The 26,070-nt window shown below is 45.5% G+C and overlaps 1 protein-coding gene across 1 annotated transcript in view; it reads right to left on the bottom strand.

Annotated features, from left to right (window-relative positions):
• LOC141273769 (protein ELYS-like) overlaps window positions 1-22,503 on the bottom strand; it is a 116,061-nt gene extending 93,558 nt beyond the window's left edge. The window contains exons 1-8 of the mRNA XM_073686106.1: window positions 22,363-22,503; window positions 15,953-16,082; window positions 15,212-15,465; window positions 14,950-15,130; window positions 10,476-10,683; window positions 6,155-6,268; window positions 5,931-6,012; window positions 4,621-4,771 (exon numbers count right to left, since the gene is read on the bottom strand). Of these exons, the coding sequence (XP_073542207.1) occupies window positions 4,621-4,771; window positions 5,931-6,012; window positions 6,155-6,268; window positions 10,476-10,683; window positions 14,950-15,130; window positions 15,212-15,465; window positions 15,953-16,082; window positions 22,363-22,374 (1,132 nt within the window). The 5' untranslated portion in view covers window positions 22,375-22,503. The remainder of the gene's footprint in view (window positions 1-4,620; window positions 4,772-5,930; window positions 6,013-6,154; window positions 6,269-10,475; window positions 10,684-14,949; window positions 15,131-15,211; window positions 15,466-15,952; window positions 16,083-22,362) is intronic.
• Between the last annotated feature and the right edge of the window lie 3,567 nt (window positions 22,504-26,070).

Here is a 26,070-nt window from a genome sequence, read left to right on the forward strand (position 1 = left end):
GGGAGACGCCTAGCAATCCCCGCCTGTGTGCTTATTATTCCCCCAAATCCCCGCCTCTCTGCTTAATTATCATATCCCCCCTCCCCTGCACGTCACAGGGCCCTGTGACAGACCCTGTGACGTGCACTGTGCTCCCTGACTTCCGGGCATGCGCAGAGGGCCGCTCACATAGAGCGCGCTTTGCTTCATCCAGGCCTGTCTACCTGTGCTCTGCGCTGCAGGTTTCTATTGCGCAGGTGCCGGAAAGTGACGGTGACTCCCGGCGCCTGCGCAATAGAACCCTGCAGCACAGTGCACGGAGAGTCGAGGCCGGGATGAAGCAAAGCGCGCTCTATGTGAGCGGCCCTCTGCGCATGCCCGGAAGTCAGGGAGCACAGTGCACCACACAGGGTCCTGTGACATGCAGGGGAGTGGGGGGATATGACAATTAAGCAGAGAGGCGGGGATTTAGGGGAATAATAAGCACATAAGCGGGGTTTGCTTCAAGCCTGTGGAAAAAATAATTAATTAAAGTGCTTTTCTCTGCAATCAGACCTCAGCTATGGGCCATGCAGGTATGTATAGATTAAGGCTGTGTGCCCACTATGCGTTTTTCAAGAGCTTTTGCCGTGGAATTTCCGCAGCGAAAACGCTTAAAAAACGCTTGGTAATATGTGCCCCATGATCCCCAATGATAATCCGCATGTGCTGTGCGGAAATTTCCGCTGCGGATTATCAATGCGGAAAAATACGCAGCATGTCCATTAATTTTGCGGACACGCAGCGTAATTGTAAAATGGTACCTGTAAAAAAAAAGAATTTAAAATAAAAAAATAAAGATTATACTTACCTTCTGATGTCCTCCCGGTCTCCTCAGCGATGCGTGCGGTGTGTTGGGCGGCTCGCGGTGGTGTGAGGACCTGACATGACGTAATTGAGTCATGAGACAGGTCACGCGACCACTGACGTCGGCGGTCGCGTGACCTGTCACATGACTCAATGACGTCATCGCAGGTCCTTCACACCACCACGAGACACAGGGGAAACTGGACACATCAGAGAAGAAGACCACGGGCCATCGGAAGGCAAGTACAATCTTTATTTTTTACTTTTCACCATTCTTATTTTATTCATTTATTTTTATTTTCCTTTTTAACTATTACTTGGTCACACTATATATGCCGGTTGCATGGATTTATATAGTGTGACCAAGTTGTCAAGCACTTTCCAAGTGATGCTAAAATTGCTTTGAAAAGCGCTTAATAACCCGCATGTAGAAATGCATGCAAAAACGCTTGACAAACGCTTCTACCTGGCGGGAAAAACGCATGTAAAATCCGCATGCATTTCTGCATCGTGGGCACATAGCCTTACTTTTCTATAACCTGTATGGCCATAGTAGTGGTATGATATCACCCGGGGGGGCCACAGATTCCCTTTAACACGAGTCACACTTTTTTCTCCCGGTTATGTTTCCAGCAGTGATCTTGTGAGCAGACGCCAGGGAGTCACATAGCTAGGAGAAAAAAAAAGTGCGCCTTGTGTTAAAGGTGATGTGAGCAGGAGCGGGACTTGGAAGACGAGACTGCATGTCACAGGGCAAGGGAGTGGGTGTGGGGGACATTGTAATTCATAAAGTAGGCGGGGATTTCTTCCCGTCCCCCAAGGATCAGTAAACAGATTGAATAAAAAGACATTTCAAACCAACCAGACCTCTAATATGAGGCATACAGGTATGTATAGATTTACATTTCTATCACCTGTATGCCCATATTAGAGGTCTGAAAAGTCCCAGGGGGTGACAGTTTCCCTTTAAGAGGTTGTCCAGCAGTGGTCACCCCCTTTAATTTCATCTAATGCACAGCATCTAGTGCTCTGAAAGAGTAAATCTACTAAACAGCAGAAAAGGTTTAAACATTTAGATTTTTTTTTAATGCTTTTGCGGAATATAGTTACATACAGTTAGGTCCATATATATATTTGGACAGAGACAACATTTTTTCTAATTTTAGTTCTAGACATTACCACAATGAATTTTAAACAAAACAATTCAGATGCAGTTGAAGTTCAGACTTTCAGCTTTCATTTGAGGGTATCCACATTAAAATTGGATGAAGGGTTTAGGAGTTTCAGCTCCTTAACATGTGCCACCCTGTTTTTAAAGGGACCAAAAGTAATTGGACAGATTAAATAATTGTAAATAAAATGTTCATTTCTAGTACTTGGTTGAAAACCCTTTGTTGGCAATGACTGCCTGAAGTCTTGAACTCATGGACATCACCAGACGCTGTGTTTCCTCCTTTTTGATGCTCTGCCAGGCCTTCACTCCGGTGGTTTTCAGTTGCTGTTTGTTTGTGGGCCTTTCTGTCTGAAGTTTAGTCTTTAACCAGTGAAATGCATGCTCAATTGGGTTGAGTTCAGGTGACTGACTTGGCCATTCAAGAATATTCCACTTCTTTGCTTTAATAAACTCCTTGGTTGCTTTGGCTTTATGTTTTGGGTCATTGTCCATCTGTAGTATGAAACGACGACCAATCAGTTTGGCTGCATTTGGCTGGATCTGAGCACACAGTATGGCTCTGAATACATCAGAATTCATTCGGCTACTTCTGTCCTGTGTCACATCATCAATAAACACTAGTGACCCAGTGCCACTGGCAGCCATGCATGCCCAAGCCATCACACTGCCTCCGCCGTGTTTTACAGATGATGCGGTATGCTTTGGATCATGAGCTGTATCACGCCTTCACCATACTTTTCTCTTTCCATCATTCTGGTAGAGGTTGATCTTGGTTTCATCTGTCCAAAGAATGTTCTTCCAGAACTGTGCTGGCTTTTTTAGATGTTTTTAGCAAAGTCCAGTCTAGCCTTTTTATTCTTGATGCTTATGAGTGGCTTGCACCGTGCAGTGAACCCTCTGTATTTACTTTCATGCAGTCTTCTCTTTATGGTAGATTTGGATATTGAAACGCCTACCTCCTGGAGAGTGTTGTTCACTTGGTTGGCTGTTGTGAAGGGGTTTCTCTTCACCATGGAGATTATTCTAAGATCATCCACCACTGTTGTCTTCCGTGGGCGCCCAGGTCTTTTTGCATTGATGAGTTCACCAGTGCTTTCTTTCTTTCTCAGGATGTACCAAACTGTCGATTTTGCCACTCCTAATATTGTAGCAATTTCTTGGATGTTTTTTTTTCCTGTTTTTGCAGCTTAAGGATGGCTTGTTTCACCTGCATGGAGAGCACCTTTGACCGCATGTTTACTTCACAGCAAAACCTTCCAAATGCAAGCACTACACCTCAAATCAACTCCAGGCCTTTTATCTGCTTAATTGAGAATGACATAACGAAGGGATTGCCCACACCTGTCCATGAAATAGCCTTGGAGTCAATTGTCCAATTACTTTTGGTCCCTTTAAAAACAGGGTGGCACATGTTAAGGAGCTGAAACTCCTAAACCCTTCATCCAATTTTAATGTGGATACCCTCAAATGAAAGCTGAAAGTCTGAACTTCAACTGCATCAGAATTGTTTTGTTTAAAATTCATTGTGGTAATGTCTAGAACCAAAATTAGAAAAATGTCGTCTCTGTCCAAATATATATGGACCTAACTGTAGATTCAATTATGTAGAAAAAAGTACTTCTGGGGATTGAAAACATTCTCTCCTTAACTCAAACTGATGTATAAAACCGTCATGATCAGGTCACTTTGTGCACTGCTTGAGGGATCTGTACGGTACAGCCTCTGCATCGGAGCAGCAGGAGCTCAATTGATATACACAGCCAGGATTCTGATGTGTTCTCACCAGGTTTAGCAGTTCAATCTGATATGCCGATAGTGACAACAGCACACAAAGAATCTGACCAAAAAAAAAGAGCGCTCCCTTTGTCAGACCATCATCAGCACCTCTAATGTGCGCAGCGGTGCCAATGGACTATGGCAACCAAGAGCCCGAAAATGGCCTTTTGGTCTGCCATACAGTACAGTTTAACAGATACTGCCAGAGTCGGGGTTTGATAGGTTGACGGGGATAAATTAGGTAATCCACTGTAGCGATGTGCGTTAACAATATGATCATGAGATTTTATGTTCAAGTTCCCTTAGGGTACTAATATTGTAGTGTAAAAAATATATATATATCCTTTGAAAAACATTCCATATCTCTGATTACTATAATGATATCAACATTTATGCGAAGCTGCATGGTGAACAATGCAAAGTGTATGTATATATGTGTGTTTTATATACACACATACATACACATATATACATACATTTGTAATTTTTTCTATTTCCACCTATAAATACAATTCATTCCACAAAAGACAAGCCCTCATTCAGCTATATCTTCAAAAAATGTGATGGAAAAAAAATATATATTTGTCCTAAAGACCCCAAAATTAAGGGGTTAAAGGGATTTTCCAATTTTTGAAAGTGATCGTATACAATAGCGTGTACAGACAGACCAGGATGGTCCAAATATTTTACATTTGAAGAAACTTAATCTAGTCGGCTTCTGATTAACAATGATGTATGAGATAAGACTTTGTTGTACTCTACATAGTCAAATTTCAGATCAGTTTCTGTATATGCCTTGCAAACATAATAAAAGACATGAAAGAGAAAAATACAGAAAAACAAACCATCATGGAGACCGTCTTCTCTTTCGCTATGAGCATGGAATTTTTCTATAGTCTGACAGCCCAGTAACTTCATGCTGTTTGTTTGACCTCTTAAAAATAGGGTATTCGCTGAAAGATCCAGGTTATACCTTTCCTCACAGTATTCCAAGTTCTGTAAAAAAAAATAAAGAAAGAATAATTGACATATAGATAGATAGATTTATATTATAGGAATAGATATACCTAGTCTAGCCTCTCCCTGCCCCACTCCAGGTGGTTGACAGGTCTGTACCATGTGTGTGTACATAGGAGGAGACCTGTCAAAATCAATCAACTGGAGCGGGCAGGAACAAGTGAGCCAAGGACCATGCCGGATTTGTCAGGTCTATTTCTATAGTCCATGGCTGGCTTTTCAAACAAATTTTTCTCTGAAATGCTGCGGGGTTCCAGTGAAAAGTGTACACGGCTGTAATCGTACAACCACGATGTTTCATGCCGTCTGTAATTCAGGCAGTGTGAATCTAGTGGCAGCTCATCAAGCCTCACATTTGAATCAATTTGAAGCCCTATAGGCTCTGTTTTGGCAGATGGTGCAAAGGGTTAAAACTTAGCCCTACAGATTCTGATTAAGTGCACCTGGATTTCTCTGCATATAGCCAGGCTAGGTGTTCACCTTAGTCAGTCAGCTGGAGAAGACTAAGCAGAGTGGGTTGTGTTGGAGATGTTAGAGAGAGACAAGCCAGAATTCCACTCTGAGAAGAGACTGCACAGGCCATGTGCGCCAAACTGCAAATATGAGTGGTTGCTTTGGACAATAGCAGTTTTGTTTGACCAAACTTGGACTAGCTGAGTCGTGTATGAGTAGCCAAGGTCTATTTTGTTCAGTTAGTGCCTGGACAAGGCTAGGGATTTTGTGTTTATGGTTTTGTTTTCTTTAAAAAATAAAATCCAGTGCCTGTGTAAAAGCCGTCTACTGCCGAGCATGAATCCCTACACAATATATGCAAGGACTTAAACATAACCAAAGACAGCAAGGGACACAGGAGAGATGTAGTGGAAAGTGAACAGTGACCACCAGCTGGAGGTGGGTGAAGATCCTAAAGCAGTCAAATGTGTATACATCCATAATGTAAATAAAGTGGTAACAGAACAAACAATGACAGTGTGAATGTTGTAATAAAACAAAGCTCCTGACCAGAAGTGTCACTCGAGGAGGAGCACTCACCAAGGAAGTAAGGAGGGTTCAGAGCTGTGAGGTGCTCTACAGACAACTTGAGAATGACCCCTTTACATTACAAACCATACAGAATAAAAATATACAGACATCTTACCTCATACATAATTTGTCCTGATGGTAAACGTTTTCTGTCCCCAAAAGCCAACTGCAGCAAATGAAAGCTTAAATCTCTACCACTATAGTAGAAAAGATTAAAAGGTTATGATGAGAACATAACTGGAGAGCTAAAGAAATGACAAAATACAGAACTCTTAATTTTGAAATGTAAAATAATTTGGGGAAAGGATGCAATGTTAGTAATTGGATTTTAACAATTACCTTTGACTTGTTTGAACAGCCCAAAGGTAACAGCAGTTTCGGGGGTCATTCTCAGGTTCTTGAAAAGTGACGGAGAAAACAGGAACTCTGCCCCCTTCAATTTGAACATGGTATCTGAAAAAATATATATATATACACACATTAAGTCATTAAAATGTCCTACACAAAGCGACATACAATTATGATTTATCCCAGATGATAACTGCATGCAGAGCTGCTATAATAACACATCACGGCTTCTGGATATCCGGCCTGTACAAACATGATGCAGCGCACCACACTAAGCGCCGGCAAGCACATTTCACACCGGTTAAAGAGAACCTGCCAGCAGATTTTAGTCCTATAAACTAAAGGCATGGCCATAATAGCACGGCGATGCTGATTAATATGATACCTGGTGTGAAGGGATGCGCTCAGTGGCTGCTGATTACTCATCTTATAAAGTTTTCATAAAATGGTGTCTTGTGCTTCAGGACAGGGCGTGGGGGCTGGGTCGTCTTCTGGTTCTCCACCCCTCCACACCAGACTCCTCTATTTCTGGAGCAGGTAACAGATTATTCAGGGACTCGCATACTTTATAAAATTCCACAACGCAGCCATCACTGCATATGCACCGCCTCTGACGCACACAAGACGTCATTTTCTGAAAACGTCATAAAGGTGAGTATTCAACAGCCACTGAGCGGATCCCTTCACCTCAGGTATCAGTAATCAGCACCACAGTGCTATTATCGCCATGCCTTTAATTTAAAGGGCTAAATCCTGCTGACAGGTTCGCTTTAATCATTGTGGTCCGATGTTTGATTGAGTCTGTAGCAAAATATCAAAGTGCTCTACATAGCGCCTGCAGTGAAAATCATTTTTGGTGCTCATTCTGGTTTTTCCAAATTCTCAAAATCATTACATTAAAATGTTCAGATTTTTTAACCCCTTTCTAACATTGTGCGTAATAATACGTCCCTGTGCCCTGGACCTTATGGACCAGGTAAGTGTTATTACTTCTCGGCGATCGCGCCCACACAAGTTGTGCAGCCGCGGTTGCCGGCGGGTGCCAGCTGATACCTGGAACCCAGAGCCAGGAGCAGTGTCCGCACCGCTCCCAGCACTTTAACCCCTTAAATGCTGCGATCGCAGCATTTAGCGAGCGAGCAGAAAAACAAATGCCGCTCTGCTCTTGAATCGGAGACCCAGTGACATCATTGCCATGGTGTGGAAAGAAGGAGAAAGAGCCACAGGTACAAAGAGCCAGGCACCCAAATATTTGTATTACAAAAATATATAACATTTTATTGAACAGAAGTTTGACAAAAAGACATTAGACCACACAAAAAACATTAAAAGCATTTAAAAAAGGAAAGCAAAACCATGTGAGGGCGTAATATCCCACACATGCACCAACAGGTTAACTAGAATAGAAAAATCAGTCATCATTCAAGACATGTGTCATAGTGACCATAAAGAAAGTCATAAATAGCCCAAGATAGAAAAGTACATGATCATAAGGTTCAATAGTGAATGACTATAAAGTGCAGTAGTATATAGAATATTGATACAATACAAGATGCATAAATAGGATCAATCAAAAGAGAGGAGGACATCTAATAATATCGCCTAAACATCCTGATCATAATGTTAATCATAAACCATCTACTATGCAGGCACTCAGAGTTCAAAAGTATACAGAGTGTAATATAATAACTGTATGCGCTATTAAGAGGTCAAAGTTAGTATACCCGTTGTGGTCACCCACGCGTATCGCTGCCCACTAGCAGCTTCGTCAGGGGTCACATGACTGTCGGCTAAAATATGGAAAACTTATAGCTCTCAAAATATAGTGATGCAAAAAAACAAAAATGTTTTTTAGTGTGTGACAGCTACCAAACATAAAAACCCGATCTAATCACTCACACCGCATGAGGAACGGCGTAAAAAATTAAAACAATTCTTCATCTGCTGCTTTGTTCATTCTGCCTCCCAAAGATCGCAGTATGGCTCGGCTCACATTTATCCTGCGCTCTGTGCTGAGCGCTTACGCTAGGGCTTCCATGTAAGTATGCGATTCAGAAGGAACCCCCAGCGGAAGATTCCCTGTAATGAGGCAGATGGAGGCACCGTGGACGCCGTCTGGCCTGTGATCCAACATTGTCAGTCTTTTTATTAGGCGTGCATAAAAGTGCTGTCGGGCACAGTTTTGTTAACGACTGAAAAACAGGACACAGCTAAACAGAGGCCAGACTGAGTCCAGAGTAAGGCCGGTTTCACGCGTCTTGATATTTCCGGTAAAGGAAATACTGGTACCGGAGATAACCGTGTCCGTGTGTACCTGTGTGACATACGTGTGGCAACTGTGTGCCGCATCAGGAGCACACGAACTGGCACCTGGGAATCAGTGGTAAAGTTAACGCTGTTCCCAAGCGCTGGGTGATCAATGCTGCCCTCATCATTATCCCATGCCGATGCATCAGCACGAGCAAGGAACAATGTTGACAGTAGTATTCTGCTTCAGGTGTGTCCTGGTGTAAAAATAAAATTTTACATTCAAATAGCCAAGTCAAGGCCCCTTCCCTTCCGAGCCCCACCATGCCCCTAAACAGTGGTTTTCCCTCACATTTGGGGTATCTGCGTGCTCAGGAGAAAGTGCACAACAAACTTTGGGATCCATTTTATCCTGTTACGCTTGCAAAAATGAAAAAAAAAAAATTGGGTCTAAAGTAGAATGTTCAGTGTTTTCTTCCACATTCCAACAATTCCTGTGAAGCACCTGAAGGGTTAATAAATCTATTGAATGTGGTTTTGAGCACCTTGAGGGGTACAATGTTTAGAATGGTGTCCCTTTTGGGTATTTTCTGTCATAAAGGCCCCTCAAGGTCACTTCAAATGTGATGTGGTCCCTAAACAAATAGTTTTGTAAATTTTGTTGTAAAAATGAGAACACACTGGTCAACTTTTAACCCTTCTAACAAAGAAAAATGTTGGTTTTAAAATTGTGCTGATGTAAAGTAGACATGTGGGAAATGTTATGTATTAACTATTTTGTGTGACACATCTCTCTGATTTAAGGGCATAAAAATTCAAAGTTTGAAAATTGCAAAATTTTCTAAGTTATCGCCAAATTTCGAATTTTTTCACAAATAAACGTAAATCATATCAAATAAATGTTACCACTATCACAAATTGCAATATGTCATGAAAAAAAACAAATCTCAGAATCAGTGGGATCCGTTGAAGCGTTCCAGAGTTATTGCATGAAAGGGAGACTGGTCAGAGTTGTAAAAATTGCGCTGGTGATTAACGTTCAAACAAGCTTCGGGGGTAAAGGGGTTAAGCATTTCCCACCTCCCATTGGCTTTCAATGCAACTTGGACAGAATAAAAAAAAAAATATATATATATATATAAGCCTTGAATTTTACCACAAAAAACTGGGAAAATGTATTGACTTGGGTATAAGCCTAGGGTGGGAAATGCAGCAGCTACTGGTAAATTTCCCCATCCTGGTGTGCATATCATCCTCATCCCCAATCCTGGTATGCATGGCCCCCCATCAATGCACACATGAAAAAAAATAACACACTTCTACTCACCTTCCCTCTGCTCCAGTGCTGCGTCCTGTTCTTCCAGCAGCTGATGAGCGCATGACGCCACTGCCATGCGCCCTCAGACGCTGAGGTGAGCTGCCGGGATATTCAATTTTCTCCACGCCGGGACTATGGGTGTGGAGTGGAGTGAATATTCATTTTCTTTAATAGCGCAGTGTCAGTCGCAGCAGTCTGTTTCCTGCAGCAGCTCAGCGATACGGTGTGCTCCAATAGCATGCACAGAGGATAACGGAGCCAGTGGCTGCGACTGACAGTGTGCGCTATTAAAGAAAATGAATATTCACTCCTCTCCACCCCCATGGGCGTGGAGAAGAGTGAATATTAATTTTCTTTAGCAGCAGGCACACATGGTAGCTGCAGCAGCCGGCTACCGACTGTGCACCGCTCTTCCGCCGCAACCTCTCCCACCCCACAGCCAGAATGTAAGTATATACTCGAGTATAAGCCGAGGGTTTTTTTTTTTTCAGCATAAAAAAAAATGTGCTGAAAAAGTCAGCTTATACACGAGTATATGCCGTAGCTTTGAAAAAAATCATTATATACACACATTTTAATCAAAGTTATATATTAAATTACTATGTACAATAATGTGTGGCCAGAAAAAAATACCAATTTTCCCTAATAAAACAAGCTTAATACAGCCACGTGAGGGAAAATCTTGAAATGTATCTAAGAATGAAGTAATGCATTTGAATATGGAAAAATAAACAAAACTTTACTTACTCTCGTCTTAAAGTTTTCATGTTCCATAAAGAGAGGTATCCATCAGAGAATCCTACAGCCAGGTGATTAGTTCTAGCTATATAGCTGACTGTGGTGACCATGGCTCCAGAAGGTGCAAGCAGCTGAAGACCTATGTGTCGTCTCTCTCGATTAGCCGCTTTTCGGAGTTTAGGGATTTCTGCAGGTATCCCACTAATGACTTCAAGGTCTATAAATAAATTGACAGAAACAAGCATTTCAACATTAAAAGGGGTTGTCACTAACACCTTCTTAAAACTAAACGTTCAGCCCTGATAAAAAAAACAAACAAAAAAAACAACTTGTACTCGCCTCCCATGCCGGCTCCATTCCAGCGGTGTCAGCACTCGCGGTCCCGGGTCTGTGATGCGGTGGAATGACCTGTGATGCCCGGCGCCCAATCAGTGCTGGCGTCAGAGTCCCGGCCTTCAGACAAACTAAACATGAAGAAGAAATCTGGGATCCTCCATGTTCAGTTTGTACGAAGGCGCAGACTGACGCCAGCACTGATTGGGCGCCGGGCATCACAGGTCATTCCACCGCATCACAGACCCGGGACCGCGAGTGCTGACATCGCTGGAACGGAGCCGGCACGGGATGTGAATATAGGGGTTTTTTTATTGGGGGGCCGAACATTTCGTTTAAGGGGTTGTCCCAGTAGTGGACAACCCCTTTAAGTCTATTTGCCTGTAATTACATAAGCTGTCGTGTTTGTACATGAGGAACAAACATTTGTTACATTTCCTCTCTGATTTTCAGTGGAATAAGTTGTTAAGTAAAGACTAGCTATGATGTCTCCTATACGACATGAGGGGCTCCTGCTCTCCTGCCCCTATGCAGAACACAGAGAAAAGTAGCATGGCTATAATACAGCAGTACAACCAGCAGTAAGGTGATATAAAACACATTTTAGCTGTGGTTTTTTTTTTCAGAGGGAATGGCGAGTTTTGGAAAAAAAAATCTCATCACTCTCAGATCTCACTTCCAGCATTTACAGTCATTACAAGGGCCAGGAACCCCCTGGAAAACCCCTAGGAGAAGAGCTACGCTGTCATGTCATTACATCCAACACAACCTATCCCAGGTACAGGGGAATAATACCAACAGCCGCAGAACGTTTGTTAAAAGGGAAAATAAAAAAAACTACATTTTAGTCAGCTCTTCAGCCACTTTATCAGGAGGCAGCAAGTTAAACATGCAAAAAGCGATGAGCGGTTTGTAGTATTGATTTCAGCGTTGGTTATAGAATCAGTGACCACTTAAAAGGAGTTTTGAATAACAATTGGGAATCTGAAAAAGGTCTGTCCGTATTAAGAACATTGGAGTAAAGCCCGCTCCTAGATACCCATTTTGTTCTGGACGTTTTAAAATGCCCAAACTGAAGCAAAACCGAAGTCCACCCTCGCCACCTCCCTGCACCATCTTGATTTGTGCTTCTCCTTACACCAAGTCTCATTATGTCCTACCAAAAGACAGATCCTGCAACAAATATAAGGACAGGAGGGAGGAGCGGAGGGTAGAAAAACAATAGGAATATTTGACACATTTTACATCGTGCAGTCTGTCCTATCCATTTTGGGTCTTCTCTATGCTGATGTCTGACTAATTCCCAAACTAAGTGAGCAAGTGCTATAATGTGTAAATGAAAGATACCACTGCAGCAAATCCCTCGCCTCTCTTTACTGTTTTACACTAGATTAAATTTACTTCTTCCCTTAAATATATTACGGTTTCTTTAAATACAAGTTATACAATATTTTAATAGACTTTCTACATTAATTCTCTACAGTTTTCAATACCTCCATTTGATGTAATTGAATAGAAACCTTTAATTTGCCTAGTGAAAGTCAGTCTTTGTAATACAAGACACATACGGGCATAGCTCATAACTACAGGTGCTTCTCACAAAATTACAATATCATCAAAAAGTTAATTTATTTCAGTTCTTCAAAACAGAAAGTTAAACTTATACTGTATATTATATAGAGTCGTTACAGACAGAGTGATCTATTATATAGAGTCATTACAGACAGAGGGATCTATTATATAGAGTCATTACACAGAGTGATCTATTATATAGAGTCATTACACACAGAGGGATCTATTATATAGAGTCATTACACACAGAGGGATCTATTATATAGAGTCATTACACACAGAGGGATCTATTATATAGAGTCATTACAGACAGAGGGATCTATTATATAGAGTCATTACACACAGAGTGATCTATTATATAGAGTCATTACACACAGAGGGATCTATTATATAGAGTCATTACACACAGAGTGATCTATTATATAGAGTCATTACAAACAGAGTGATTATATAGAGTCATTACAAACAGAGTGATCTATTATATAGAGTCATTACAGACAGAGTGATCTATTATATAGAGTCATTACACACAGAGTGATCTATTTCAAGTGTTTATTTCTGTTAATGTTGATGATTATGACTTACAGCCAATGAAAACACAAAAGTCAGTATCTCAGTATATTAGAATACTTTATAACAGCTTGAAAAATGAAATAAAATCCGAAATGTTGGCCTATTGAAATGTATGTTCAGTAAATGCACTCAGTACTTGGTTGGGGCTCCTTTTGCATCAATTACTGCATCAATGCGGCAATGTGGCATGGAGGCGATCAGCCTGTGGCACTGCTGAGGTGTTATGGAAGTCCAGGTTGCTTTGATAGCAGCCTTCAGCTCGTCTGCATTGTTGGGTCTGGTGTCTCTCATCTTCCTCTTGACAATACCCCATAAATTCTCTATGGGGTTAAGGTCGGGCGAGTTTGCTGGCCAATCAAGCACAGTCATACTATGGCTTTTAAACCAGGTATTGGTACTTTTGGCAGTGTGGACAGGTGCCAAGTCCTGCTGAAGAATGAAATTTCCATCTCCAAAAAACTTGTCCGCAGAGGGAAGCATGAAGTGCTGTAAAATGTCCTGGTAGACGGCTGCGCTGACTTTGGTCTTGATAAAACACAGTGGACCTACACCAGCAGATGACATGGCTCCCCAAACCATCACTGATTGTGGAAACCTCACACTAGACCTCCAGCAGCTTGGATTGTGGCCTCTCCACTCTTCCTACAGACTCTCAGACCTTGATTTCCAAATGAAATGCAAAATTTACTTTCATCTGAAAACACCACCTTGGACCACTGAGCATCAGTCCAGGTCTTTTTCTCCTTGCCCAGGTAAGACTCTTCTGGCATTGTCTATTGGTCATAAGTGGCTTGACACAAGGATTGTGGCACTTGTAGCCCATGTCCTGGATACGTCCGTGCGGTGGCAGCTCTTGAAGCAATGACTCCAGCAGCAGTCCACTCCATGTGAATCTCCCCCTATTTTTTTGAACGGCCTTTTCTTAGCAATCCTTTCAAGGCTGTGGTTATCTCGGTTGCTTGTGCACCTTTTCCTACCACACTTTTTCCTTCTGCTCAACTTTCCATTAATATGCTTTGATACAGCACTCTGAACAGCCAGCTTCCTTAGCAATGACCTTATGTGGCTTACCCTCCTTGTGGAGTGTGTCAATGACTGCCTTCTGGACATCTGTCAAGTCAGCAGTCTTCCCCATGATTGTGGAGCCTACTGAAACAGACTAAAGGGACCTTTTTAAATGCTTAGGAAGCCTTTGCAGGTGTTTTTTAATTCTAATTTACTGAGATAATGACTTTTGTGCTTTCATTGGCTGGAGGCCATAATCATCAACATTAACAGAAATAAACACTTGAAATAGATCACTGTTTGTAATGACTCTATATAATATATGAGTTTCACTTTTTGTATTGAAGAACTGAAATAACATTTTTGATGATATTGTAATTTAGTGAGAAGCACGTGTGTACACAGCGCTGTAGCTATGTGCCCATCACATGACCAGTGCAAAATGTTTATCCACCAGAAGCAAACAATGAATATTACTAATAAAGGACAGCAAGCAGACATCTTAAAAACCACGAGGAATGAATACAGACAGTATATCGCAAAGGCACTAAAGAGGTTAATGGCATTATGTTGTTTTGTGAAATCATAAAGGGAATTCCAAATCAAGTAAATAGCATAATGCTGATATGTGATATGCCATCACTTGATCTCTGGGGCCCCAAACCAATTTGGGTGGGTGGGGGGGGCGCATTTCAGGCTCTTAATTTTTTTTCTGCACAAAGGTGGTCGTGATATCTGAACTGTGCTGGGAAAGGCAAAGAGCCCCATCCACTTGAATGAAGAAGTGCCGCAGCAGGTGGCCTCACACCAATGTTCAGAAGGGAAATGTTATTCCTAGGATTGTTGGGTGCTCTAGAGGTCAGACCCCTTGTGTTTATTGTGTGCTGACAAATCCTAGTAATATGCCATCAATTACTAAAATGTGGTCACCCCTTTAACACAACTTGATTTAGTTTTGTTAAAATACATTTTAAAAATCCTGATTTATTAAGAAAAATACCTGACGCTTCCAACTCATCTTGATTGCAAGAGATATCATCTAAACATAGATCAATAAGAAGAACATGCCCAACATCTGTAACCACAGCTGCCACGCCAAAGAACCATCTTAGACTCTGGTGTAAATGCTGAGTACTTGCATTGGCTCCGCCATCATTCACTAAGGGTTCAACAGCCGTTACCTGAAAGCACAAAAAAGTATATAAATTATAACAGTTTCCCAAAAAGGATCGAGCAAATCAATCAAGTTTAGAAGTGCTTACCGAGCCAGGGAGCGCCACTGCTTTAACAACTTTTGAAATGCCGACATCATACAAGCAAAGAACACTGCCTTCTGCTTCAAGCAGACCCACAAGAAGTCCTGTCTTCTTCTGCCATGAAAACTCTTTGACAGCGACAACAGTGGGAGGTCTCTCAGTCACTGAGCTAAAACAGTATGCAGAAAGTCTTTCACCCGTTACTGAATTGGTAACTTCAAGCTGGGGTCCACATGCGAGCCAAGCAAGCCCAGCTCTCCCTTTACAGAAAAGAGAAATAAATTACACACATGCACTGCCAACCTTTTCTGAGCCTATAACTTCATATTTGTAAAAACAGATTAAAGATATAAGTTTTTACAAGAAACACTGGGCATATGCCCCCACAACAGAGAGTTAGCTGCATAGTATAGGGGATAACTGTTAGATCGGTGTAAGGCAGGGCTCGCACAACTGTATTTTACAGTCCGTATATGAAGCACAAGGTCCAAAACGTACCGCTTCAGACCCGAGGCTGTAAGCTAAGGTTGGGAAGCCGGCCACGAGGTCAGGCGATGCAGCCCGTATACGGACCACAAGATACGCTTGTATGAACTCCACTTTAGTCCTACTTTTACCCCACCAATCTAACAATCATCACTTATCAGAAAAGATTAAAGAAGACTGGAAAAAAAAACCTTTACCATTCATTTGGTAAAACAATGAGCAAACAGACCATCGTTCTATTAGATGTTACATATCTCTTACCTGGGGTAAACTTTGCACGCAAGACAGATTCCAGGTTAATTTCATCCTCCTGGAGAGCTTCTATTGTGATCTCCGGAAATTGCAGCAAGCTGCTAGTTACTTGGGCCTCAAGATTCGGCATCTTATTTTTCTTTCAGAGGAAAAACAAGAATTTGAAATTAAACAAAGTAAATGAAAACACAGTAATATTACACCAGTATATATATATATATATATATATATATAAGCACAGAAAGGACACTCCAGTCATATGCACCCATACACAATACAGGTGCTTACATGGCCAATAGAAAAATGCTAGATTATTTCCCATAATGGGCCACTTTGCACTGAAAGGTATAGTCACCATATACCCACTGAACGTATGCCAAGCAGGGCTGTGGAGTCAGTAAGCCAAACCTTCGCCCCCTTGATGTCCGTCTTCACAGCACGGCCTCACTACTGAGCGTGTACATAAAGTGCAGCACAGATTCATCTCACCTAAGCAGAGACCCTTACATCAGGAACAGAACAGACATTTATAGGACATTTCACAACTTTCCCAAATTCTTATGAAAACATTTACAGCACATCCTGCATTGTACTACTGTACCCAATTTATTATATATTTTAGGAATCGGTCCATTTTATACCGACTCCACAGCCCAGAGGCCAAGACAACAAACTTGGTAACAACCTATGGATTTATTTTGTCCATACGCTTGGTGTATTTGCAGTACATGCAAAATATACAGTGTTACAAACTTAAGGAAAAGTCTTTACATATGCCACCTATTCAAGGCTTCGTTGACCTTTAGCCATGATTATAACTGGATACAATTTTGATTTTACAAAAATCTTTGCCGAATAGGCATAAAGGGCGAATTCTGAAAACCTGCGCACTTGATCTTAGCAATCAGACTCAATTTCTCAGAAATGACAAATGGTAAGGTTTTTAATATTAGAGTTAGGACTGTCCCATAAGGGTTGCCGTGAAGTGGCGGGATGGCTTTCACATTATTTTGATCAAAATTATGTTAACTAAATACCCTTTATTATTTATTATTATTTTTGCACTGTGCGATTTATACATCTACTTTCAGTTATTTGGGTATTTTTCTTGTTCTTGGCTTCTCTAAATTTCTCAGAAGCCCATATGATAATTAAGGAAGCAAACTAATTGCTATAGCAATTATTCCATTGCACCAGTTTTCCTAAATCTCTGTCATCTCTGAATCCGGCGGTCTTACTTTCCATTACTAGGTACAACATTTCTTTTAAAAGGGAGAAAGAAAATGCAAATCTGAAACTCCCTGCTGCGCTGCGGGGGGCACAAGCCACATTCTTCTGCCAGGTGCAGCAGCTGAACTCAGATTACTGTACCGTGTCTCCCATCAGTAATGTGCTATTTCATCTATTTATGGAGATCCTGTACATTACAACATAGATCAGAGACGTCAAACACACAGAGGGCCAAAATGAAAAACGTGGACAATGTCGCAGGCCAACCAGTATACAATATGGGGCCCACACAGTCCTCCGCACAGTACAATGGGGGCCCACACAGTCCTCCGCACAGTACAATGGGGGCCCACACAGTCCTCCGCACAGTACAATGGGGGCCCACACAGTCCTCCGCACAGTACAATGGGGGCCCACACAGTCCTCCGCACAGTACAATGGGGGCCCACACAGTCCTCCGCACAGTACAATGGGGGCCCACACAGTCCTCCGCACAGTACAATGGGGGCCCACACAGTCCTCCGCACAGTACAATGGGGGCCCACACAGTCCTCCGCACAGTACAATGGGGGCCCACACAGTCCTCCGCACAGTACAATGGGGGCCCACACAGTCCTCCGCACAGTACAATGGGGGCCCACACAGTCCTCCGCACAGTACAATGGGGGCCCACACAGTCCTCCGCACAGTACAATGGGGGCCCACACAGTCCTCCGCACAGTACAATGGGGGCCCACACAGTCCTCCGCACAGTACAATGGGGGCCCACACAGTCCTCCGCACAGTACAATGGGGGCCCACACAGTCCTCCGCACAGTACAATGGGGGCCCACACAGTCCTCCGCACAGTACAATGGGGGCCCACACAGTCCTCCGCACAGTACAATGGGGGCCCACACAGTCCTCCGCACAGTACAATGGGGGCCCACACAGTCCTCCGCACAGTACAATGGGGGCCCACACAGTCCTCCGCACAGTACAATGGGGGCCCACACAGTCCTCCGCACAGTACAATGGGGGCCCACACAGTCCTCCGCACAGTACAATGGGGGCCCACACAGTCCTCCGCACAGTACAATGGGGGCCCACACAGTCCTCCGCACAGTACAATGGGGGCCCACACAGTCCTCCGCACAGTACAATGGGGGCCCACACAGTCCTCCGCACAGTACAATGGGGGCCCACACAGTCCTCCGCACAGTACAATGGGGGCCCACACAGTCCTCCGCACAGTACAATGGGGGCCCACACAGTCCTCCGCACAGTACAATGGGGGCCCACACAGTCCTCCGCACAGTACAATGGGGGCCCACACAGTCCTCCGCACAGTACAATGGGGGCCCACACAGTCCTCCGCACAGTACAATGGGGGCCCACACAGTCCTCCGCACAGTACAATGGGGGCCCACACAGTCCTCCGCACAGTACAATGGGGGCCCACACAGTCCTCCGCACAGTACAATGGGGGCCCACACAGTCCTCCGCACAGTACAATGGGGGCCCACACAGTCCTCCGCACAGTACAATGGGGGCCCACACAGTCCTCCGCACAGTACAATGGGGGCCCACACAGTCCTCCGCACAGTACAATGGGGGCCCACACAGTCCTCCGCACAGTACAATGGGGGCCCACACAGTCCTCCGCACAGTACAATGGGGGCCCACACAGTCCTCCGCACAGTACAATGGGGGCCCACACAGTCCTCCGCACAGTACAATGGGGGCCCACACAGTCCTCCGCACAGTACAATGGGGGCCCACACAGTCCTCCGCACAGTACAATGGGGGCCCACACAGTCCTCCGCACAGTACAATGGGGGCCCACACAGTCCTCCGCACAGTACAATGGGGGCCCACACAGTCCTCCGCACAGTACAATGGGGGCCCACACAGTCCTCCGCACAGTACAATGGGGGCCCACACAGTCCTCCGCACAGTACAATGGGGGCCCACACAGTCCTCCGCACAGTACAATGGGGGCCCACACAGTCCTCCGCACAGTACAATGGGGGCCCACACAGTCCTCCGCACAGTACAATGGGGGCCCACACAGTCCTCCGCACAGTACAATGGGGGCCCACACAGTCCTCCGCACAGTACAATGGGGGCCCACACAGTCCTCCGCACAGTACAATGGGGGCCCACACAGTCCTCCGCACAGTACAATGGGGCCCACACAGTCCTCCGCACAGTACAATGGGGCCCACACAGTCCTCCGCACAGTATAATGGGGCCCACACAGTCCTCCGCACAGTATAATGGGGCCCACATAGTCCTCCACACAGTATAATGGGGCCCACATAGTCCTCCACACAGTATAATGGGGCCCACATAGTCCTCCACACAGTATAATGGGGCCCACATAGTCCTCCACACAGTATAATGGGGCCCACATAGTCCTCCACACAGTATAATGGGGCCCACATAGTCCTCCACACAGTATAATGGGGCCCACATAGTCCTCCACACAGTATAATGGGGCCCACATAGTCCTCCACACAGTATAATGGGGCCCACATAGTCCTCCACACAGTATAATGGGGCCCACATAGTCCTCCATACAGTATAATGGGGCCCACATAGTCCTCCATACAGTATAATGGGGCCCACATAGTCCTCCATACAGTATAATGGGGCCCACATAGTCCTCCATACAGTATAATGGGGCCCACATAGTCCTCCATACAGTATAATGGGGCCCACATAGTCCTCCATACAGTATAATGGGGCCCACATAGTCCTCCATACAGTATAATGGGGCCCACATAGTCCTCCATACAGTATAATGGGGCCCACATAGTCCTCCATACAGTATAACGGGGCCCACATAGTCCTCCATACAGTATAACGGGGCCCACATAGTCCTCCATACAGTATAACGGGGCCCACATAGTCCTCCATACAGTATAACGGGGCCCACATAGTCCTCCATACAGTATAACGGGGCCCACATAGTCCTCCATACAGTATAACGGGGCCCACATAGTCCTCCATACAGTATAATGGGGCCCACATAGTCCTCCATACAGTATAATGGGGCCCACATAGTCCTCCATACAGTATAATGGGGCCCACATAGGGGTGGTGGTTCTGGTGTCACGGGCCAAATAAAATCACCCTGAGGGCCAGATTTCGCCCACAGGACAGAGTTTGACACGTATGACAGATATTCAGCCACCTGTAAGGATTACAGCTTTTGGAGTCACTCACAGCACAGCTACTACTAACAATCTAGAGATGATGGGGAATCCACCATTCCTTCTCACTACACAATGTCAGGGAGGAGGAGTTAGAAGGAAGAGCATGCCCATTGCTTCTCCATTCACGGACTAGAGTACAGCACTCTGGCCATTTCTTTCAGCTCCACAGACATGACCATTCCAATGGCAAGGGTCCCAGACTACTTAAAAAATCTATAAAATGAAGGCTATTTTCTCCTCCGTTAACTTATGTGATCTTATGACCATTGCTGAGAAGTACCATGTTATCTAATGGAGGTCACCATTTCAGTCACCAGACCATGCTGCATAATGAGTCTAATGTAACCTTTTCCAAAAGGTAGAAACAAACTCCTATCATAGTAATGATGATGGCTACACAGCTCCAGTTAGCCAGCTACAATAAAGATGATGACCATTCAGACTCTGTAAACTGATAATCTATTTGGTCACTGATGAGAATAGTGTATGAGATGATAAGTTATTACAGAAGGCAGAAGTGGTACTAGTTCTAGCTGATTACATGATGCACAGAATGAATGGCTAGGTTTACAAAGTTTATTTCTGGAGGATTTTGAAACAGATCTGCTCCAAATTCTTCCTTAAAGAATGGAATTCTTTACATGTAGCGCAGACAATGAAATAATCAGGTGTTGGTGAATTTATAAAGAAAAACAACTACAGTAATTCTTCAGAGAAGATGCCGAGTTTTAGAATTCGGTACATGCAAGTCTGTTCCTAAGGGTAAAGTCCCACGATGTGCTGCCACATGTGACAAAAACCCATACCCACCTCGGGGGCCACTGTGACGCGGTGCCGTCAGTCGGCAGGGGACGCGGTGCCGTCAGTCGGCAGGGGACGCGGTGCCGTCAGTCGGCAGGGGACGCGGTGCCGTCAGTCGGCAGGGGACGCGGTGCCGTCAGTCGGCAGGGGACGCGGTGCCGTCAGTCGGCAGGGGACGCGGTGCCGTCAGTCGGCAGAGGACGCGGTGCCGTCAGTCGGTAGAGGACGCGGTGCCGTCAGTCGGTAGGGTACGCGGTGCCGTCAGTCGGTAGGGTACGCGGTGCCGTCAGTCGGTAGGGTACGCGGTGCCGTCAGTCAGTAGAGTACGCGGTGCCGTCAGTCAGTAGAGGACGCGGTGCCGTCAGTCAGTAGAGGACGCGGTGCAGTCAGTCAGTAGAGGACGCGGTGCCGTCAGTCAGTAGAGGACGCGGTGCCGTCAGTCAGTAGAGGACGCGGTGCCGTCAGTCAGTAGAGGACGCGGTGCCGTCAGTCAGTAGAGGACGCGGTGCCGTCAGTCAGTAGAGGACGCGGTGCCGTCAGTCAGTAGAGGACGCGGTGCCGTCAGTCAGTAGAGGACGCGGTGCCGTCAGTCAGTAGAGGACGCGGTGCCGTCAGTCAGTAGAGGACGCGGTGCCGTCAGTCAGTAGAGGACGCGGTGCTGTCAGTCAGTAGAGGACGCGGTGCTGTCAGTCAGTAGAGGACGCGGTGCTGTCAGTCAGTAGAGGACGCGGTGCTGTCAGTCAGTAGAGGACGCGGTGCTGTCAGTCAGTAGAGGACGCGGTGCTGTCAGTCAGTAGAGGACGCGGTGCTGTCAGTCAGTAGAGGACGCGGTGCTGTCAGTCAGTAGAGGACGCGGTGCTGTCAGTCAGGGCAATGGCCCCATGTACAGGACAGTCAGCAGCGGGTGATGCCAGCCCTGCACTCATAGCGGTGGTGTCTGGCACTCCCCCTACAGGGCGGATATAGAATGCAGAGTCCGGGACCCCCGTGGCCGGGGAGATGTGACAGCTTTCACTGTGGTCTTTCCCGTCTGGAGAGCAGACCTCGCAGTGAGCAGCCTGCCATGACTGAGCCAGTGCACGGCCCCGGCCAGCAGCGCGCACGCTGCCTACACGGCCAGTCAGGCTCCGCTCTTTTTCCAGGCAGTGACACGCACGATAAAGCGGGCACGATGTTCCGTCTGCTCACCGTGAAGGCCATCGCAGTCGCCGGGCTCAGCTTCTCTCCCCAGCGTCACACTGCGAGCAGGCCTGCGGGATCATCACGGCCACCATCTCTGATCACCAAGCGCCACCGGTTCCTCTTCCTTCCCACTGAGTACGTCACAGAGCCGTGCGTGCGCCGTAACAAAGGGGCGTGAGTTCTGTTCTGTCATTGGTTGGTTTGTGTTTAGGGGCGGTTCCCTTTTGCGGACGTCACAGATTGCGTGTTCCCGTCACGTTACGTCACACTTCTCAGTTATAGGCTATGTGCCCACGATGCAGAAATGAAGCAGAAAATTTCTGCAGCATTTCTGCATCTCCCTGGCAGAAAAAACGCATGCAGATTGTGCATGCGTTTTCCCTGCAGAATACATGCGGATCCACATGCGTTTCCGCATGCAGATTGACAAGCACTTTCCAGGCGATAGCATCACTTGGAAAGTGCTTGACAACTAGGTCACACTATATAAATCCATGCAAACGGCATGGATTAAGGCTGCGTGCCCACATAGCGTTTTTCAAGCGTTTATGCTGCGGAATTTCCGCAGTGGAAACGCTTGTGAAACGCTAGGTAATCCGCACCCCATGGTCCCCAAGGGGATTCCGCATGTTCTATGCACATGCTGTGGATTTTTCCGCAGCGTTTCTGCAGCGCTCATAAATCTGCAGCATGTCAATTAATTTTGCGGAAGCGCAGCGGAACTCCCGCCATTGACTTGCATTGAGACGCACAGAAACCGCGACTGTACATTTTTACAAGCGACTTCTATGCGTCTCTATGTGCGGATGGTACCCAGTTCTGGAGGAGAGGAGACTCTCATCCAGACCTGGGTACCATTGTACCTGTAAAAAAAGAATAAAATAACAAATAAAGTTATACTCACCTGTCCGAAGGTTTCTCTCTGAAAGCCGGCATCACTTGAGGACCTGCGGTGACGTCACAGTCATGTGACCGCAGGCCCTTCACCGCTCTGTCTCGCGATATGCCGGCAGCCGGGAACCAGACAGGAAGCAGCGCTGCAGCCACGCCAGGGCCTCGGGGGTGAGCATAGCTTTATTTGTTTTAATTTTTACGGTCACACTATATAAATCCATGCTGTTTGCATGGATTTATACAGTGTGACCTAGTTGTCAAGCACTTTCCAAGTTACCTGCCAGATCTCTGCTTGATTCCTACCTGATTTCTGTCTATCTGCTTGCATTCCTGCGCTCCGACAGTCTGCCTTCCAACACCTGTCAGTCTGTCTATGGATCTGCCCGCCCGCTCACCTGGTAGCGCTCACCTGCTACCTGCCTGCTAGCCTACCTGGAGGCTCTGCCGTCACTTGCAGTGACCACGTGCCTGTCCAGAGACTTTTGCCCGCTCACCTGGGAGCGCTCACCTGCTACCTGCCTGCTAGCCTACCTGGAGGCTCTGCCGTCACCTGCCGTGACCACCTGCCAGTCCAGAGACTCTTGCCCGCTCACCTGGGAGCGCTCACCTGCTACCTGCCTGCTAGCCTACCTGGAGGCTCTGCCGTCACTTGCCGTGACCACCTGCCTGTCTAGAGACTCTTATCCTGCTGTCACTTGCCATGACCACCTGCCTGTCTAGAGACTCTTATCCTGCTGTCACTTGCCGTGACCACCTGCCTGTCTAGAGACTCTTACCCTGCTGTCACTTGCCGTGACCATCCGCCTGTCAAGAGACTGTCCCCGTCACTTGCCGTGACCTCCTGCCCTTCTACCCAGAGACTGTCCCTGTCACTTGCCGTGACTACCTGCCCCTCTACCCAGAGACTGTCCCTGTCACTGGCCGTGACTACCTGCCCGCCTTCCCTGGGAGCCACCCGCTTCCTTACAAGGACTGCCCTTTGTATAGTTGCTCTGAGGTTCCACCTCCCAGACCCGTTACACCTACTATGAGGGGCCCCTCAGATTTGGGCATTTTCCTTGTCCTCACAAGCTCCAGAACAGCCTTCTGTTGATGCCTTCTTTGACACCTGAAGGTTGACATATGATAAACCTGAGAGGATCCAGGTCGCAGAGGCAAAGATTATGAACTGACACGGGGTCCGCTCTGCAGAGGACTATAGTTGAGTTCTAGCAATGGTCCAATTCCACAGAAGCGTGTCTGATACACTGGCTTTGCATACTTTTCCCTTTCGAGAGGTTATGATCCAGGCCATTCGGATGGATCGCAGGATTCGGGAGAAACGTGAAGAGCGACAGTAGGTTTCGGCCATTATTGCCGAATTGGTCGACTTATGTAAAGCAGAACCAATGTAGGTTGGAGCTACCAGTTCTCGGACCAGTGAGAGAAGATGGCGGTGCGATCTCGCAGTCTGCTTCTACTGTGGTCACGCTGGACATATTCTTAAGAACTTCTCAATAAGCTCTCAGGCGCACAGGCTGTCGAGAAAAGCCTAAGTCTGGGTGATTGTTGAGGTCACTCAGACTTCCATGTACCCTTTTACTCCTCAGATAAGCTACTTCTAAATGTATTTTCTAAGAATCAGTTGATACCAATGTTAGCTCGCATTTACTGAGGGTCTGCCACCAACTTCATGAAATCAGGACTGGTTCAGAAATTAGTAATAGGGACAGTTAGGTTGGACAGACCCATTAAAATTTTTACCATTGATAGGACACCGTTACTCCAGAACCTTGTCTAGCTGGTAACAGTGGAGTTTACACTTAGAGTGGGAACACTTCATTCTGAGTCCATCTCATGCTTTGTGTTGGAATTTGTCTGCTGGGTTGGTATTGGGGTTTCCATGGCTACATATACATAATCTAGAAGGATGTTGTTAAGTGGAGCCCCAATTGTCATAAAAATTGTGTTAGTTTTATACAAATTTGTTCCGCTAGTCTGGAGGGTCTGCCGGGGTACCTGAAAGAATCCGGAGATGTGTTTTCAGAGAAAGAGGCAGAGATATTATCTCCCCATCGACCTTATGATTGTGCTATAAATCTTGTCCCTAATGCCAAATTACTGAAAGCTCACCTGCTCAATTTGTCGGGACCTGAACGTACTGCCATGAAAGACTATGTAAATGAAAGTTTAAGGAAGGGTCATATCTGTCCTTCTTACTTGCCTGTGGCTGTTAGGTTTTTCTTTGTTAAAAAGAAAGATGGTGGTCTCCGTCCTTCCGATTTTCGTGAAGTAAACAAAATTACAGTTAAGAATACTTACCCACTTCCACTCATCCCTGACCTATATAATCCGCTTATGTGGGCTAAATGGTTTTCTAAACTTGACCTTAGAGGGGCTTATAATTTGATAGGTTTCCAGCAGGGTGAGGAGTGGAAAATGGGGTTTTTAATGTCGGAGGGTCTATTTGAAAATCTTGTCATGCTTTTTGGGTTAACAAATGCACCAGCAGTTTGTCTTTTGTAGGTTTTGCATCTTTTTGCTAGTGTGAACATGCTCTTATTTCTTGCATGTGTACCATCTTAGACCTCAGTTCACATTGCTTGGTTTTTTGTCTTGTTTGCATTCTGTGCAAATTAGGGGTGTGGCATCCCCCTTGTTGAGCTGGTTAGTATATATGTAGCTTCCCACGGGCTTAGGTGGTCTGATATTGGGACCCGGTTCTATTTGTCTACTCTTTTATATGCATTACTTCAACTTTGATATACAGTAAGGTTTTTAATATAGACAGTGTAGGACCATCCCAATTTAGGGTCACCTTGTCGCTGGTGGGACAGCTTG

The sequence above is a fragment of the Phyllobates terribilis genome, unplaced genomic scaffold (genome assembly GCF_046119375.1).
Source record: "Phyllobates terribilis strain yellow unplaced genomic scaffold, ASM4611937v1 Scaffold_5__5_contigs__length_657084704, whole genome shotgun sequence".
Lineage (NCBI taxonomy): Eukaryota > Metazoa > Chordata > Amphibia > Anura > Dendrobatidae > Phyllobates > Phyllobates terribilis.